This window comes from Macadamia integrifolia, chromosome 1 (genome assembly GCF_013358625.1).
Source record: "Macadamia integrifolia cultivar HAES 741 chromosome 1, SCU_Mint_v3, whole genome shotgun sequence".
In the NCBI taxonomy this organism is placed as follows: Eukaryota; Viridiplantae; Streptophyta; class Magnoliopsida; order Proteales; family Proteaceae; genus Macadamia; species Macadamia integrifolia.
Genome location: NC_056557.1, coordinates 1,805,075 through 1,824,808, shown reverse-complemented (window position 1 = coordinate 1,824,808; position 19,734 = coordinate 1,805,075). Strand labels below are relative to the sequence as shown.

Here is a 19,734-nt window from a genome sequence, read left to right as displayed (position 1 = left end):
GAGCATGTGCCTAATGCTCTTAGCCACTGGATGCTCACATCACCTCACCGCTCACTACAGTCAATTTCAACCCCAAATAAGTATGCGATGGAATATCTACATAGGCCATAGAGTTGGCATACTTTAAAATTTGACTACTACTTTCTTTTTTTCTTTTCTTTTTTAGTAGAAGGAATTTTGTTAATACACATCTTTATTTTGGATAATTTGATAAAAGTAAAAAAGGTAAACATCACTCCCCTCCCCTATAAGAAAAAGATGCTATCTAACAGCCCCCAACCGTTAGTTATGAATGTTATGTCAAGTTAATTTTTTTCATAATCCCCAAAATACCCTCATAAACATGCAATACCTATTATACCCTTAATGAAATCAATATCTCTCCCCATACCCTTTCTTTGTGAACTCTACTGAACCCTATCGCCCCTCTTCTTCTCTATCTCTATTGATCCATTCCCAGTTGAGTTCAATGGCGGTCGACGAGTCTTTGAGTAAGGCTCAATACCCCCTACCCCTCCTACTTCTCCGTCTTTGTTTATCGGCCTTAAAATCGAAGCAATTGTCATCAAAGAATCGCTCTTCGGAAGCCCATGAGAACTCTTGCCTGAGATCCAGGTACAAGCTACAGCTAGGGGTGTCAATATCTAAACCGGACCGGACCGAACCGATTAAGCCCGATCCAAACCGAACCGGTGGCTTATTGGGCCGGTTTCGGTTTGTATTTTAAATTGAATCCGGTCTCTGTTCGATTCGGGTTAGACCGTTGGGCCACCGAAAATGTCAAAAATGTGCATTGAAACCGGAACCGATCCGAACCAACCCGAGATAAAACCGAACTTAACACTCACTAATGACTAACCTAAGTGGGCCAACAGGCCCAACACTCAAGTGGGCGAAGCCCAAGTGTCCAACCGGACCAACACTAGCCCAACACCCAAGTGCCCAAGCCCAACGTTTATCAACTATACAAATTCAACATTTCAACTTCAACCTGTCAAGAGGATTTTAAAACCCTAATTTTTCAAAAGAATGAAAACCTAGGTTAGTGAGCGAGTGATGCCATGACGGAGTGTCGAAGTGAGCAACAGCGGCCAGCGGTTATGGGCCCTAGCGCCGGAGTTGGCGAACGTAATAGCTCCGACGGTGGCAAACGATGTGTACAGTTACGGGGTGTTTGTGTTGGAGGTGGCGTGCGGGCGGAGACCCATTGAAACGTCGTTTGATGACGAGCTGCTGCTGATCGATTGGGTGAAAGAGCTTTATGCGAAAGGGAGGGTCATCGAAGCTGCTGACTTGAGGATTGCAGGGGAGTACAAGGTGGAAGACATGGAGGCGGTGCTTAAGATTGGGTTGGCTTGCTGCCATCCTGACCCTGACCGCAGGCCTACCATGAGGGAGGTTGTAGACTTATGGCTAACGCCGCTGACCTGAAACTTGAAGACTTGAAGTTGCAGCGGTAAATTTTGAAGCTTGCTGGTTGCCGATCGTCCCTCGCCAGGTAAATTTTGAAGCCTGCTGGTGCTGGTTGCCGATCGTCCCTCGACGGTAAACTTCGAAGCCTGTTGGTTGCCGATCGTCCCTTGATATGTAAATTTCGAAGCCTGCTACCTGCTAGTTGCCGATCGTCCCTCGACGGTAAATTTCAAAGCCTGCTGGTTGTCGATCGTCCCTCGACAGGTAAATTTCGAAGCCTGCTACCTGCTGGTTGTCGATCGTCCCTGTCGGAGGGTCCATTGGTAGTCATAATCATTGCTAGTTTTAGATTGGGGCGTAAAGATCTGTTGCATTTTAGTAGCCATATGTAGCTTTTGAGGTACCTTTTAAAGGATGAGGCTCGTGTTCATTTTTTTTTTTTTCAATTATCTGTTGGTTTCCTAATGGATCCATACCGGTTTAAAAAACCGATCCAAACCGAAATGAACCTGATAAATCTAAACCGGTACCAACCCGAACCCAAGCCGCACCGAAGCCAACACCGGACCGAAACTGATAAATCCTTAATGGGGCGGTTTCGTTCAGTTCCAAAGTCACACCGAAACCGGTGGAACCGGACAGAAACCGCACCAACCCGGACCGTTGACACCCCTAGCTATAGCTCCTCCTCAAATGAACCACATTCGTCGAAATCAAAGAATTAGAAGCAGCAGTAGTCTCAACAGAATCATAGATCCTCGGATCCAAAGAATATTGAAGTGGTTTTTCTAAAACACCTTTTGAGATGTTCGTAGTGATACTATTGTACCCTCCAAATGAAAGCAACTCTCTTTTCCATGCTTTGTCGTGGGGATTTGCATTTGATTTCTTTATTCTTTTGGCAGTATGATGCGGAACCGAATTCCAACGATCGAAATCGGATCACTTAGGGCCCACAAGAGTGACTAGGAAGCTCAATGTAATGGTTGAGGGGTATTCTTGTAATTTCATAAACAATTTTAAGAGCTTAAAATAGAGGAAAATAAATAATGGGGACAAACTGCAATAGAAATTAGAAAGAGAGGGATGTTTAAGAATTACACGAGAGAAGGGGGAGTAATAGAATATAACCTTACAAAATAAGGGCTTACTTGTAATAACCATAAGTTAAATGCATAAAACAATATAACAAAGATCTTTATTTCTTCTTCCTCCAATGATACTAACCAGTAAAGGTAGAAGAACCAGGGAACAAAAGAGGAGAGAACACCTTCAAATCTTCTCCGTTAGGCATGAGATTTCAAGCATAGGGTTTCAAGAGGGAGCTCTTCCAAACCCATATGGTATCTGGTCAGGTAAGCAGGTTGAAAGGATGTAAGAAGCCTTGAGTAAGAAGCTTGCGATACCTTCTTCTGCAGCCTAGTTGCAGACTTGATGTCTCACCATAGAAGAATCGAGATGGCATGAGTTCAAAGAGGGCGAGTCGCCTAGACACAGGCAACCTTCGATCCAAGTCTTGGGGTCAATCGATTGGAGACAAAACTACAGTGATGCCTCCTTTCATATATGGTACTGTCGCCCAAAACAGGGCAAGGGAAGAAAAACCATAAATTTAAAGAAAAAAGACGGAGAAGAAATAAAGGGGAATTAAAGAATGGAAGAGAAAAATATGGGAAAATTTGAGAGAGAGAAGAAAGGAGTTGGCAGTCATGGTTCCACACCCAAAATTTCTTCAACCAAGTGTTAATTATTTAAAAACTTCAATTATGAGTTATTATTTATTACATGACTAATATAAAGGAAAAATCAAGCAATTAACGGAAACTATTCTAAAATTATGAGCTAGCTAATTTAAAAAAAAATTAACTATAAAACAATAGAAAATCAAATCAAAAGATATTTCTTTCCTAAGTCTATCGTGCAATTGCATCGCAGTATGACCATTGACAAGAGAATCCCATTAGATTGAAATTAAATGAATAAAGGAAGATACAAAAAGGACAAATTTAACTAAATTGTTTTTTATTGTTAATAAATTTAACTAAATTAACTTGATTAAAGTTCAAATCTACAAGAGATAATTGAATATTGTGACGGGAAAACAAATTTCCTTCAGCTAAATTCGTAACATAATTAGCGAAAAGAGGAATAATAAAAAGCTATCATCGTTTCTTCTATTTAGAAACCCACAAGCAACAGCGAAGAGAACAAGAAAAATTAACATCATCCCAATTTCTCTTCATAGAATTGGATCTAAAAGTCTGAGAAGCAGATGAACGAAATGAAGGTACAACAAGAAACAAAAGTAAGAGAGCCATAGTGAGAAGCAAAACTATTAACAGAGTAGGATTGAGAAGTACAGACGACGAACGACGATGGCGATAGGGATATAGATTGTTACTGGTCTAAAGCTAAAAGGGTGTTGATGGGTCTCCATTTTCTTCCATAATCTTGAGATTATGGACTTCTTTCTTCTGGGTAACACATTTTGGTGAAAAGAAGAAGAAGAAAAAGAAGAAAAAGAAGAAAAAGAAGAAAAGGAAAAAGGAGCAAGAACCTTCGATTTCAAGGCCGATCAACAGGGACGGAGAAGAAGAGGGGCGGTAGGGTTTAGTAGAGTTAAGAGAGAGGGTATGGGGAAGAGGGGTTTATTTCATTAAGGGTATAATAGGTATTTCATATTTAGGAGGGCATTTTGGAGATTATGAAAAAATTAACTTGATGTTTACCCAAGGAAAAATGCATGAGCATGAGCATGAGCATGAGCATGACCATGACCATGACCATGACCATGTGGGCCCTCTCCCTCTGGTTAAATTTAACAAAAGATTAGTTATAAATATAAGTTGGAATTTTAAAAACTATTATTGGGTAACTAAAGTTGAAAGCCAGGGCTGAGGGCAGAGTGGGGAAAACGGATAAGACTCCGTTTGTTTACAGGTACAAAACAAACACGGGAAAAGGGAACAGAAGGAGAAAAAAAGAAAAGGGCAAAAAGCAAGAAATACATCGCCGTCTAGGGGCACCGTCTCACTGCGATTCCATTAGGGCCGCCGGAGTGAACAGGAATCCGGGGCTAAGTTCCAGCATAGAAAGCAGGTTGTATTATTCGATCCCTTACCTTTATACCGATTCGTTTGTTTAGGCTTGAGCTCTGCAGCTTCGAACTTCCTTCTATGGCGGAGCTTCAGTAAAATCGTTGTTGCATCTCCTCAGCTAAAATGCATTCGAAGGACCGGATTTCCTATTTCTACGATGGTAATTTCTCTCTCCATTACTTGTAACTTGGAGTTGTTGAATTGTTTGTTTTTTTTTTTTTTTTCTACTTGAATTCAGTGGATATTCAATTCAGTTAATGAAACGAAAACCCTAAGCGTATCCGAAATCAGCTTCCAAATTTAGGTGGGAAGCAAAAAAAAGGAATAGAGAAGGGGGTGTGTGGGTGTTTAGGGTGTTGGGGGGGGGTACAATGACTACTCTATTGTATAGTCAGGTTCTCGACCCAACAGCACAGAAGAGTTGACGGTCGTTCTGACAGGAGCTGTGGGCTTTCATTTATATACTGGGGAGTTCCCTATAATTCATGAAATCGAGCAAGAACTAGGTAGGACAATAGGCCGTCCAACTCAAAAAGTTTGGAGGATAATATAGTTGTTATTCAAGAGGCAGGCCTGGGAACACTCTGTTGGCAGTGATGGCAGGTATGCCGATAGTGCTATATTTTTTTTCATTGGTATTTATAAGCCTGATACCCTCAGGCCCTTATATATTAGCCTTGGAGATCTAAAATCTGACCAACATTGAACACTTGGACCAGTATGCTTAAAATTTATTCTGCCTTACACCATCTATTATTGCCTCCTTATACTATGGAATTGTCAAGATCTGGCAAAAGAAATCAGAGCGTTAGAGAAAACTTAACATAAGCAATATATACCATCTATAATTCCCTCCTCATACTATGGAGTTACTCTTACTGAAAGCGTCAGAGACAAAATAGATTTAATTAATCTAGATATCCTACTAAAAACAACACCAAGGGGCATCCTAATTAATATGATACACATAATTCTGTTAGCTTGAACTTTTAAAATAATGCCAACCTTTCCTTCATTTACATTGATTTTAATACAAAGTTATGTATTTTGAACTACTGAATCTTCTCCGGATTTGTCTTTATCATCTATAGAATCCCATTCGATTGTTTCTACTTCCCAGTAGAAGATCCTGTGTTAGTTGGTCAAGTTTGATCTCAAACTGTTGCCATCTCTTATGACACTGTCAAGCATGCCAAGACATTGGTTGCCACCTCATGTTACCTCTTCATTGAATCGTGTAACATCTTTACTTCATCTGTGCTTGCTTGCTTTCTTGGCTTTGTCACTAATTTTTTACGACACTGGTTGATTATAATGAGAGGCTTCAATTAACAAAATACAATGGTGATTACTCCTTTTTAAAAAACCTTTGAGTTAATCATAGTATGGTGCTAATGCGAACCAAGGCGGTGGAGGGCTACCTAAACTTTTTTTTTTGGATAAAAGAGGGTTGTCTAAACACTTAGGCAAAAAGTTGCCCTGCCTAGGCGACCAAGGCACCCAAGTGTTATTTTTTATTTTTCCTCTTATCTAACATTATTTAGTATGCTACATATACCTTATATCATAAAAAAAGTCAACATTAAGCCGTATCAAATCATAAAAAATCAACAATAAGCCACATCAAGTCATAAAAAATCAACACTAAGCCATATCAAGTCATAAAAAATCAACACTAAGTCACAAAAAATCAACATTTGGAGAAATGTTCGTGTCCTCTAATAAGTTTGATTGGTCAAATGATTTTATTTTTATGTCAGAATTTTTTGTATTAGGTGGATCGAAACACTAGCTTTCGAACAAGTCTAAGATTACTGAGTTTTCGTAACAAAGTTATGTTCTGGTTAAACTTATTTTAAAGTGCGTGAATGTTGTTAAAATAGCCTGAATGAAAATAATTTTATGGACATCAAAACAAAAGGTTATTTTACCGCATTTTTGGTTTTTAGCAATCTTTTACCATGATAAGATTTATGAATTTTTCAATATTGAGAAAAACCTCGTCATATGAAAATTGAAAATCACCCCTATTACAAAAAAATCAAATTTTTGTTCTTGGACTGGGGAGTTGATTTTTTATCCTTTGAAATTTGATTTTGATGCTATTTTTATAGGATTCAAATAGGGGGTACTTGCTTATTTATGAATAATATCTTAAGTAAATAAAATAACAAATATGAAAACATTAACATTGAATCAAGGGTTCAACCAAGTCCTGGTCAATGGCTTTAATTGGATGGGAGAATATAATATAAAAAATTGGACTTGATACAATGGTAAAATTCTTAGGATCTGAAGATTTATACTTGAAGAAGGAATTCTCAAATCTGAGAATCGATGGAAGGTTCAGACAAACCAGAATAGAGATTGATTTCAGTTTCAAATAACAAGCCTAATGATAGTCAGAAAATCTTGAGATCGGACTTATAAAATAAAACTTAAAAATCGATTAAACTGAAATCAGACTTGTAGTAAGAAAACACGAAATCAATTTAAAGTTTGAATCTTGAAAATGCAACAAGGTGCATAACAGGAATCAATTGCTAAGTATGGAAACAAAACTAAAAATTGATATGATGTGAGAAGAGAATTAGATGAGACCAAAATGAAATTAGAGAGAATAAGAAGAACAGAGAAGAAGAGAGTGGAAAGATCATACCTGATCTCAGAGACGAGCAGAACTAGAAAGAGGAGGAAGATTAGACCAAGAATTCCAATTCCGTTTGCCCATATCAACGACACCAAAACTCTTGGAAAATCTAAAATTTCTTTATACAAATCATCCTTAATTGATGTGAAGTGTAATACATATATGAAGACATTCAAAAATACCTAAATTGACTTATAAAAGGACTCTTAATGGACATAATCACTATCACACACTCAATAAAGTAAATAAATTCAAACAAAACTCTTAAAAACTATTAAGCATCCTAATCTAACTCAAACACTTATACAACAACATCAACATCCAAAAGCTTACCCGAACTTAATGGGGTCGGCTACATGGAGATTTCAAGCAAGGACAAGCGCGAGGATCCATGTAAAAAGATTGACGGGTTATGGCTAATTATAATAAGTGCCGGCTGTCAACCTGACGTACCATTACAAATCAGCCACAGGCTTATAACGACAAACTATAATAAGGTACCGGCTGTTTACCTGACGTACCATTTAGATGGTCAAGCCCCCACTACTTCACTGTCTGCTTATGACTATTTATGACTTTAACCAAATCTCCCCAATAAACATCGCTTTCAACTTTGCTATCTGTTGGCCATCCTAATCTTAGAAAGAGCTGCAAACAATAATCTCGTATACTAACTTCACCCTACTTTATAGGCTTATAAATGAGGCCTTTTACAATGAAACCCCAAAAACTAAAGGTCCAACCTATAATCTAACTACCCAAAGGTCAATCATCCCATTGGACTACCACCAGCACCTTGTAAGCCCTCCCAAGCTTGCGCATAGGCCTCAATATGGGATTTATGTGTAATGCAACCGCATCAGCTACTCAATTCATAAGAACATTGTCGGTACACGATGGGTCTATAAATTAAGGGAATCCATGTCAATGCAAGAGCCTACAACTACTATCCAGCAAGTTTAGTATAGAAAGGAACCAAAACCTTGCCACCAATTCAACTTTCTCATGCCAAACCAACTTTTGCTTTGCAAATTTATGGTCCTAAGCATAATGTATACATGGTATGAGAATTTTGAGTGTATGCTTGTTAGGAAAAAGGATTATCATTTAGACATCACTTGTTTCCAGTAGAGTGTCGTTGAAGGTTTACAAATGGATGATGCTGCAGGAGATGTAGGCAGCGTTTACTTTGGTCCAAATCATCCAATGAAGCCTCATCGTCTTTGTATGACACATCATCTCGTCCTCTCCTATGATCTCCACAAGAAGATGGAAATCTATGTGAGTAATGCTGAAAGGATTTTTTTTTATATATAATTTATTTTTGTGTTACAAGATCCATTTTACAACAGTATATATGCCTATGTTTATTTACTTTTGGTTGTGAATGCAGCGGCCTCACAAAGCATACCCTGTTGAGCTTGCTCAGTTTCATTCTGCGGATTATGTTGAGTTCTTGCACCGGATCACTCCTGACACCCAACATCTGTTTGCTAATGAATTGGTAAAATGTATGGCTTGATTGGGGGAAGTCCATCATGTGTATTTCTCTTGTGCTCATTCATTTAGTTTTGATTACTTAAGAAGAAGAGGAAAAACTAAGTTATTATTTTTCTTTGATATGTAACAGTAAGTCTTTTCAGGTTTTAAATCCTATGTTGTGGCCTGCCTTTTGATTTTGGACTTGATGTGTTAACCCTTATGTTTCATTATCTTGACCATTCACTCGATGTGCCACCTATTGTACTGGAATATAACACTCATTTCAACACTCCATTCAACCAAATAAGCCTTAACCCAATTTCTTGGGGTTTGCTATGTGAGCCCTCTCTCCTTTCCATTTTATTTGAGTCCACATCTACTGTTAATTTATAGTCACGAATGCCTTTGCCCACCAGTTCAACTTAGATCATTGGCGTTCCCCTTGTACTTTTTGCACCACCAATTTGCACTATTTTTTATGCAGATAAAACACAGAATTGGGCTTATTTTTATTGGAAATAAGCGTTAGGTTGCATTATATATGTGTTGGATCATTAGCCCAATGTGTTTTCTTTGCAACAGGGCACTTTAATGGGCCTAAATTATTGGTAGGAGGTAGAAATATGGGATTTTCTTTCTTAGAGTAGTTTGGAAAATATTTTATTAAATAATTGTTAATTCCGTTGTTGTTAAGGATAGGATAGTGATAATGTAAGCTAGTCTAGAAAAGAACAACACTAACACACTTACTAATGGGATTCTAGGTTCAGAAACAACAAACTACATAATCCACCTACAAGGTAGAACACAAGGTATCTTTGGGCTGAGCTTAGATGGGGTTGAAATCAAGGTTGAACATGTTGAACACAGATAGCCAATGAGAAGGAGGGTGAATTAGTGGAGTCCAAAATAAAATCCAAGTCGTTTCCTCAGGCCTCACGATCTCAGGTAATGACTTTGTTAGAATATGTGCATTAGGGGTACATTAGGAATGTTTTATGTTAAGTTGTCCTTACATGTAATTTCCCTTATTTTTTTCTTATTTCTCTTTTATCTCCCTAAGGGAGAAATATGTAATTCCCTAAACTTATTTGAATTCTATTTGGGTGAGATGAGCAAGAAGCTCATTCAGGATTTTCCTCCTACCGTGTCTTTTCTTCTCTCTTCTTCTCTCCTTCTTCCTTCCTCTCTTCCATTTTCTTCCCTCATCTCCAACCATGATACTTCTTGATACTTCTTATTTCTAACTTGGTATCAGAGCAGTACAAAGGTTTGAGAGTCGACTAATCTTTTTTTGTTCCATTTTTTAAGTCTCTCTTGGAACCCTAAAAGAAAGAGGGGTTCATTAGAGACTATACTATGTAAAAAAAAGTATACAAGAGAGCCTAATGGAGTTGTGAACACAAGTTGAAGACACTTGGAGGGAGATTTGAAGGCTATAAACACAGATTGGATCTCACACAGAGAGGAGAAGCCCATTCAGCCATTACTGCCCCTACCAGTTTCGATTCCTCTTTTCTCTCTCATCCTTGCTTGGTTGGGTGAGTGGGAATCGCCCAGGGGTCTAGATTTGACTCCCCAAGCCTTGCTTACTGATTTTGTGTGTTGTTGGAGTACTACTCCATTCTCCATTTGCTGCCAGGTATCACCTGGTTCTGTTTTTTCAGGTTTTACGGTCTGAAATGGATGGTAGATTGTGTTTTGGTTGTGTTTGCTAGATGTTCTCTCTCCTATGATGCTTGTATGTGGTTGTTTGATAAAGCTCCATAGTTGAAGTGGTTTTTTTATTGGCCCTCAACTCTCTATGGTTTACTAGCTTGCCTTTTGTTTTTGAGTTCCGAGAAGAAGACTTTTTGGGGCTGCTGTTCCCCTTTGCTTTGGATTTCCCCTTGGAGTGTTGTTTAGGGGCACCCTTACATTATTTTTGATCTCGCGGAACCTTTGGAAGCTACATCGGGTGGGTTGAGTAGTACCAACCCTAGTTCGATTGTATTTGACAATTCTAACACCCATATTTCTCTTGTGAAGTTGGATAGTACCAATTACTTGGATTGATCACATTCTGTGAAGCTATCCCTGCGGAGTAGAGGGAAGTTAGGATATATTACTGGGGTTATCAAGGCTCCCGTTGTTGCAGACCCTGGGTACCAGAAATGGGAAGCTGCAAACTCCACTGTGATGACTTGGCTGCTTTTCTCCATAAAACCTAAGATAGGTAGGAGATTTATATGAAAGGAAACTGCCAAGGATATTTGGGATGGTGTCACGAGGACCTATGACAGGGTAGGTGACTCTGTGAAGGTCTACCAGCTTCTTCAGCAGGCACTCTCCATGAAGCAGAGGACTAAGTCCATCTCTAACTACTATAACACTGTTATCGGACTCTGGGAGGAGTATGACCATTACCGTGATCTTCATTTGACCAATCTTGATGATGAAGCCAAGGTCTATAGATCTCTTGAAAAAGAGCGTGTTCTGATACTCCTAGGTGGGCTGAATTCAGAATATGAGCAGGTCCGGATACAGATTTTGGGCCGGTCACCCCTACTTACACTTGATGAGGTGTGTAGCTACCTCCTGAGTGAGGAAACCAGGAGAGGTGCCATGGATTCTACACCTTCACTTGAGCGCTTTGCTCTTTCCTCCACTTCTCACAGAGAATGGCATGGAGGCGGCCGAGGTCAAGGGACCTCTCGTGGAGATGACAGGGATAGACGACAGTGTGATCATTGTGGGAAACCAGGACATACTCGAGATAGGTGTTGAGTTCTTCATGGCCGTCCTAGTATACGTGGTGGATCTTTTGGCACACGTGGTGGCGGCAAAGGAGGGGCTACAACCCATGCTACTATGACAGAGATTGAAACTAGAGACACCTCCTCACAGGCAGATACCAACTCTTTCTCCAGGGATGATATTGTAGTGCTTCGTCAGTTTATGGCTCAGCTTGATAGCCCGTCTATCTCACAGGATGCCGTAGCTTCTGCTATGCATGTTACCACCTCTGCACCTTCCATAGCTCCGTCATGGGTCATCGACTCTGGTGCCACTGACCATATGACCGGTACGTCCCATTACTATGACTCCTACTCCATTTGCTCTGGTAAGGATAAGGTCCGAGTAGCTGCTGGTATTTTCTCCTCTATCTCTGGTAAAGGCAGTATTCCCATTACCTCTTCCATTTCACTTGCTTCTGTTCTTCATGTCCCTAACCTTACCTTGAACCTATTGTCTGTGAGCACTTTAACTAAAACTTTGAATTGTTGTATCACATTTTTTCCTTCTCATTGCCTGTTTTAGGATTTGGGGACGAAGAGGATTATTGGCAGTGGACGTGAGGAGGGAGGCCTATACCGTCTTGAGCCGCAGTTACCTTTTTTGCCTACACCAGTGTCTTATGCATGTGGCCGTAGTGATGTTAGCTCTGTAGACTCTATGATGTTTTGGCATCAACGTTTGAGACATCCATCTTTTGTTGTTATGAGGAAACAGTTACCTCATTTGTTTACAACTTTTTCTTTTGCTCATGTATTTCATTGTGAACCATGTACTTTTGCTAAATATTGTCGTTCATCTTATCCCTCTCATGGTAATAGATCTGTTGTTCCTTTTCATATTGTGCATACTGATGTTTGGGGACCTTGTCCCACTACCTCCTTGTTTGGCCACCGCTATTTTGTTTCTTTTGTGGATTACTTTTCTCGTTGTACTTGGACCATTCTTGTGAAGCATAAGAGTGATGTTTATGATGCCTTCAAAAACTTCTATCAAATGGTCCATACCCAGGTTGAAACTAGGATCAAAATTATCTGGTCTGATAAACGAGGGGAGTACATGTATGGTGGTTTACAAGACTTTTTTACTGGCAATGGTATTATCCACTAGCTTGCTCGTGTTGATATACCCCAACAGAATGGGGTAGCTGAGAGAAAAAATCGCCATTTGTTAGAAGTTGGTAGAAGTCTTTTTTTTGGTATGCATGTTCCTAAAATCTTTTGGGGCTGAAGTTGTTCTTGATGCAACTTTCCTTATTAATCGCATGCCTACCAAGATTCTTGGGTCTCAAAACCCAATTGCACTCCTATCTCCTCAGTCTCCTGTTTTCACTTTTCCCCCAAAGGTGTTTAGTTGCGTTTGTTATGTGCATATTAACAAATCCTCCCGCACCAAACTCGATCCCAAGGCTCTAAAATACCTCTTCCTTGGGTATTCCTCCACCACCAAAGGCTACAAGTGTTATCACCCATCATCTCGTAGGAGATTTCTTTCCAAAGATGTCACATTTCTTGAGTCTGTCCTTTACTTTGCACCTCATCAACATCCTCTTCAGGGGGAGAATGGAAATGAAGGTGAAAAGGCTGCTGATGCCATTCCATTTCTTACCCCATTGCCTCTTACTCCTTTTTCCTTTGATATTGGTGAACATAAAGAGATAGATGATGTTGCTACTGTGGATGAACCTTGTATAGAGAAGGCACATGTTATTGTGTACATAAGAAGGACAAAGAAGACCTGCCAAGAGTTCTCTTTGAATCCACATCCTGAGCTTCCTCTTCCTCAGTCAGGTAACATCTCCTCTCCTCAATTGGAGGAGTTTCCTATTGTTGTTCGTAAGGGTAAGAGAGCTTGTACTAACCCCATAGCCCAGTTTGTTTCCTATGATGCTCTTTCTTCTGCTTCCCTTCCCAAAACTGTTACTGAAGACCCTAAGTGGAAACAAGCCATGTCAGAGGAAATGATGGCTCTTGAGAAAAACTATACATGGAAATTGGTTGACCTTCCCAGGGGGAGAATCCCAGTTGGATGCAGATGAGTCTATACAATCAAGTACCGATCAGATGGTGCTATTGAGAGGTACAAGGCAAGATTGGTGGCCAAAGGGTATAGTCAAGTGTATGGAATTGACTATCAGGAGACCTTTGTTCCTGTGCCCAAATATAACTCTATAAGAGTTCTTTTATCTGTGGCAGCAAACAAAGATTGACCCCTATATCAGTTAGATGTGAAGAATGCCTTCCTCCATGGAGATTTAGAGGAGGAAGTGTATATGCAGCCTCCTCTTGGCTTCAAGTTTCCAAGAGCCGAGGGGAAGGTGTGTCTCCTGAAGAAGGCTCTTTATGGTCTGAAACAGTCACCAAAGGCTTGGTTTGAAAGGTTCAGACAGGCCATTCTAAAAAATGGATACTCCCAGAGTCGAGCAGATCACATATTATTTACTCGGAGAGGTAATGGCACCATCACAACACTGATTGTGTATGTCGATGATATTGTGGTGACTGGAGATGATGAGGAGATAACTAGGCTGAAAGCTTATTTGGCTAAACAGTTTGAGATCAAGGATCTAGGACACTTGAAATATTTCTTGGCTATTGAAGAGTCAAGATCTAAGAAGGGAATAAATGTATGCTAGAGAAAATTTGTTCTAGATCTGTTGAAAGAAACAGGAATGCTGAGATGTAAACCAGCAAGTTCTCCTATTGAGTAGAATCATAAGTTAGGAGAGGATTGTGGCCCTTCGCTTGTTGATGCAGGGAAATACCAGAGGCTAGTGGGGAAGCTGATTTAGCTATCTCTGACACGCCCAGACATTTCGTATGTAGTGGGAGTTATGAGTCAGTTTCTGCATGCACCCAAGAGTGGGCACTTGGATGCTGTGTATCGTATCCTCAGATACTTAAAGTCCTTTCAAGGAAAAGGCCTTTTGTATGCCAGGAACAATCATTTGAGGATTGAAGGTTATTCCGATACTGATTGGGCTAGCTCCATTTCTGATAGGCGATCCACATCTGGGTATTGCACATTTGTGGGTGGCAACTTAGTTACATGGAGAAGTAAGAAATAACCGGTTGTAGCTAGATCCAATGCAGAGGTTGAGTACAGAGCAATGGCTTATACTGTTTGTGAGCTCACTTGGTTGCGTCAGTTGGTCCTCGAGTTGGAGTATGACACTGAAGGACTTATGAGACTCTACTGTGACAACAAAGCAGCAATAAACATTGCTCACAACCCAGTGCAACATGATAAAACAAAGCACATTGAAGTAGACCGGCATTTCATCAAGGAGAAGATTGATTCCGGTAACATTTGCACACCCTTTGTGAGGACAGGTGATCAATTGGTGGATATCTTCGCCAAAGATCTCATTCCTCACTAGTTCAGTACCCTCTTATGCAAGCTGGGAATGCATGACATTTATTCTCCAGCTTGAGGGGGAGTGTTAGAATATGTGTATTAGGGGTACATTAGGAATGTTTTATGTTAAGTTATCCTTACATGTAATTTCCCTTATTTTTTTTTCTTATTTCTCTTTTATCTCCCTAAGGGAGGAATATGTAATTCCCTAAACTTATTTGAATCTAATTTGGGTGAGATGAGCAAGAAGCTCATTCACGATTTTCCTCCTACTGTGTCTTCTCTTCCCTCTTCTTCTCTCCTTCTTCTTCCTTCCTTTCTTCCATTTTCTTCCCTCATCTCCAACCTTGATACTTCTTATTTCTAACTGACTTTTCTTGTATTCAGTCACACAGTCTCAATGTTTGGCAGCCTTCAATCAAGTGCACACATCTCCCAGAATTGATTGATTGGCGCTGGGCTCTTTACCAATCACACATATACAAGCATGTGACATACCTTGCCTCTCAACCACAAGTATTCACAACCACGTGGACGGGTCTACCCGGTGTACACACCCATCCTGTAGAAAATGCCCTCCATATACCTCCACATGCAATCCACAACTAATCACCACAAGACGGAGATATACGTGGGTCGGCAATGTGCCTACACCCACAGTGCAAATGGCCTAACCTGACCTTTGTATAATGTACAATACAGATTTGTGTTGCACCCATGACACAGGGGCATTGACCCTTGGCTTTGTGTATTACCCACTACATGGGAGCTCTAACCCCCATCTCTATCAAGCACCCATTTGGTAACTCAAGAATACAATTGCAGTGGGCTTATGCAAATTGCCCCAGTCAGAAGCTCATAAACAAAAACAAATCCCTACCAAATATATCACAAATATTTACCTGGGCAATTTTCCAAACACCTAGTCTACAGTCATATACAAAAAAATGAGGATTTGTCAAGCTGGTTACTTGTGTTGCTGGGTATCCTTCGGAGATACCATAGATTGAACATCTTCAACCAATGGGGCATACCTCTTTCTTTTCCTATGTCTCTTTCTTTTTTTTCTTCTTCTTCTTCTTCTTCTTCTTCTTTTCTCTTCACAAACCCTTGAGATGTAGCTTGAAAAACTTCACCAAAGCTTCACATGAAGGCTTGAAACCGTTAATTGAGCTTGAAGGTTGGAGAACTAGGGTTCAATCTCTTGAGAGCTTTCTTGTAAGCTGCATTTTTATCTCTGGTTGAACCAGGATAGCTATAATGGCTACTATGGGGTATCTTTTGATGAATTCTCTAGGTAACTACTGTATTCCCATATTTACTAAATATGGACTTTTGGTTTGGCTTATCTTGAGACTTTTGATCCTAAAGCATCCTTTTATGAGAGTCTTGAACGTTTGTATGCTTCTAAAAAAAGTTATGGTAAATGGTATAAAACAAATGAAAGTGAAATATTCTAGTAATCTGATTGATATAATTTAGGTTTGAGACCATACGATGTATTGCCATATAAGGTATGTTTTGGTCGTTGGATAACTTTGATTGACCAAATCCTTTTTCATTTATAAGCTGGGTTCACTGTATATAGTCTAATAATATGGACTGACATATTTATGACTGCTTTTTTTGTTTCATTTTTTCTTTTTGATGTTTGTCTTAAAATTTTACCATTTTGTCTGAATTTGTGTCTTGATTTAGTCAGAGAGTTTTTCTACTAATTTTTTGTCTACTGAGGAATTATACCCTTTTCTCCTCTCCAGATAATCTTGGTGAAGACTGCCCAGTATTTGAGAACTTGTTTGAATTTTGTCAAATTTATGCTGGTGGAACGATTGGTAAAGTATACTTAACGTTACTGATTTCTAAAAGTGGGATTTTGTGGAGTTCTTACTTCTTATTTCTTACCCATTGATTTACATTGCAAGCAGATGCTGCACGCAGATTGAACAATAAGCTATGTGACATTGCTATAAATTGGGCTGGTGGATTGCACCATGCAAAGAAGTGTGAAGCTTCTGGCTTTTGTTACATCAATGACTTAGTGCTAGGGATTCTGGAACTCCTTAAATATCACGCCAGGGTCCTATATATTGATATAGATGTACATCATGGTGATGGAGTTGAAGAAGCCTTCTATTTCACGGACAGGTGGTAACAGTTGTTTATTTTATAATATACTATAATAGAGCTGGGGAATTATGCAACTGGCAAGGTTTTTAGGTCTCGGTTTTTGACTTTGGTCAAAACCGAAATTTAGGTCGAAATTTCCGAAACCTAGTTGAAATCAGGTATTTTTTCTGGGTTATTGCTAGAAATTTGGGCTGGAATTTCCAAAATTTGGGTCGAAATATCCAAAACCTGGTCATCTCGTGGTCCACCACAACCATCGAAATGTTGGAAATTTCGATCGAGATTTCCTAGACAATTGAACTACGGAAACTGGGTCAATATGTATAGAGTAAACATTCAATAACCCATATAAAAAATAAAATAAAGTAACGAGAGTCCAATAACCCATTGAGATGTCATGTTAAATATCTTGCATGGATTCAGCAGTCCTTGGTGTCTTGCTGTGTTGATGTAAGCAGAGATTACAACTAACGACATGGCTTGTAGCATCAAGAGTGTTGGAACCTGCAACATCATTTAATGAGGCAATTCATGAGGCCACCTATTTAGGCCCCAGGAAAGAGGACACTATTTTCTTTGAAGGACAGTATTGTACAGGAATCACCTGAACTTATCTGAACCATTTGATTGGTATGCCACTTTTGGTAGCCACCCTATAACTCCAACAGATCAGAAATTCCATGATACTCTTATGGTTCAGTACATGTTTTCTTTTTTTAGTCCAAACAAAAATTTTCCCCCTCTTCTTCGCCCCCATAAACTGGAAAGTATATTGACATTATTTTGATGCTTCTCAAAATGACAGGGTGATGACTGTTAGTTTTCACAAGTATGGGGATATGTTTTTTCCAGGAACCGGTGATGTTAAGGTATTTCTTCTTTTGGTTATTTTGGAGTCTAATCATTTTAGAAATAAATGATTTATAAACTGTTCACTGTGACATGTGCCTGATTGGTCTCTGTTAGAGGCTTAGAGCCAACCTATATTTGATGTATAAGTGCTATTTGCAAGAAGCTGATACTTCTGCATAAGGTGCTCTTTAAAATGTCTTTCTGGGCTAAACCTACTTCTCTTTCTGTTGTACATTCTTTTCATTTTTGATTGTGACATACAAATTTTTTTTTTTTTGAAGGAAATTGGAGAGAAAGAAGGAAAATATTATGCCATAAATGTCCCGTTGAAGGATGGAATAGATGATGCCAGCTTTACTCGACTTTTCAAAACTGTAAGTTGTCATTCTGTATATTTGAGTTATAGGATTTGTGTTTGGTTGTAGTTTACAATTTCATGCATCAAGGATAGTGTTTTCCTTACAATGTTTTTATTATGTATAGATTATTTCCAAGGTTGTTGAGACATATCTACCAGGTGCTATAGTTCTCCAATGTGGGGCTGATTCACTTGCTGGGGATCGCTTGGGCTGCTTCAATCTCTCCATCGATGGTGCTAGTCTCCTTGTAATCAAATCTCTTTTTACTGTTGACTTCAAGTGTCAGGATTTGGTGGACAAATTTGTAATAATAGTTCTCTGTGGATGTGACTGAATGCTGTCATTATTCTGTTTCTTATAGGGCATTCTGAGTGCGTAAGATTTGTGAAAAAATTCAATTTACCGTTGTTGGTAAGTCTATGCTTTGAACACCTGTACTTGTCATTCAAGAAAGTCATCTGCTGGGCCTACAGACTTAGATTCTGTCTCGTTGCAGGTAACTGGAGGTGGAGGATATACAAAAGAGAATGTTGCTCGATGCTGGGCTGTTGAGACTGGGGTTCTTCTGGATACAGAGCTTCCCAATGGTATGATAGCATCTTATATCTGCCCCCCCCCCCCCCCTCCCCCTCCCCCTCCCCCTCCCCCAAATGGCAATAGGCAACAGCAACAGAAGGAATTTCATTAGAGAGAGGGAGGAAAGGATAAAAACAAAGAGGCCCTAGTGGTCAGGAAAGACAGACAATTGCTCAAATAGAACAGAAACTAAAACAGACAACTGCCATTTATAGTTTCCCATTATCTTTCTCTAATTTCTGGATATTGTTAGAGTGCATAGGTTTGGGTTCTGCTTAGTTTACTTTCATTATCGTTTTCATTTTTGTCAGAGAACTTTATTCTCCCTCCATCCTGCTAAGACAATCTTTTGTCCATCTCACAAATTAAACTGATTTTTTTATGAATTTACTATGTGACCCTTTGCATTTAGTATCATATTCTTTTATTACCCAACTTGAAGAGAGTCTAGATAATTAATGGAAGGACAACATTGAAAAAGGAGTTTCTTTTTTTTAAATGCTTTAAGCACTCGTTGTTTGAGATTTTTAAAATGTAACCGCAAGCGTACGGATCAATGTAGCTACGGGTCGAACATAGGGAGAGCAACCACTTTAATTTTTTTTTTTCGCTTCTTTTAATTATGCGAAAGTGAACCGATTAATGGTTGTGATCTAATTCTAATTACCATCCTAACCATATGTATCTAAATAATGTCCTAACCATTCGTCATCTAAGAATTTAAATACGCAAGCCACGCAATTAAAATTAAATAAATAAATAGCTGAAAATAAACACCCCACGCAATTAAAAAGCAATGAAGGAAAAAAAAATGCTGAAATAAAAATAAAGTAAAAGAAAGGGGATAAAGCTAGAGAGAGACTCACAAGTAGGTTTCTCTACTTAGTCCGAGGGATGCATAATAATATGAGCTTCCCTACTTGACCAGAGAGTTACTCTTACAAGGGTTACTCTATTTGGCTTTAGGGAAAGGGAGGCAATTAAAATAAAAACAATAAAATGATAGTTCTATGGCTAGGAGGGGCAAAGCCAACACATACAC

The 19,734-nt window shown here is 39.2% G+C and overlaps 1 protein-coding gene across 1 annotated transcript in view; it reads left to right on the top strand.

The window, feature by feature from the left end:
* The first annotated feature begins 4,362 nt into the window (after positions 1-4,362).
* LOC122077796 (histone deacetylase 9) overlaps positions 4,363-19,734 on the top strand; it is a 41,403-nt gene continuing 26,031 nt past the window's right edge. Inside the window, exons 1-10 of the mRNA XM_042643671.1 lie at positions 4,363-4,671; positions 8,330-8,442; positions 8,555-8,672; positions 16,536-16,610; positions 16,704-16,923; positions 17,711-17,774; positions 18,039-18,131; positions 18,241-18,349; positions 18,478-18,527; positions 18,613-18,703. Coding sequence (XP_042499605.1) covers positions 4,635-4,671; positions 8,330-8,442; positions 8,555-8,672; positions 16,536-16,610; positions 16,704-16,923; positions 17,711-17,774; positions 18,039-18,131; positions 18,241-18,349; positions 18,478-18,527; positions 18,613-18,703 — 970 coding nt within the window. The 5' untranslated portion in view covers positions 4,363-4,634. The remainder of the gene's footprint in view (positions 4,672-8,329; positions 8,443-8,554; positions 8,673-16,535; positions 16,611-16,703; positions 16,924-17,710; positions 17,775-18,038; positions 18,132-18,240; positions 18,350-18,477; positions 18,528-18,612; positions 18,704-19,734) is intronic.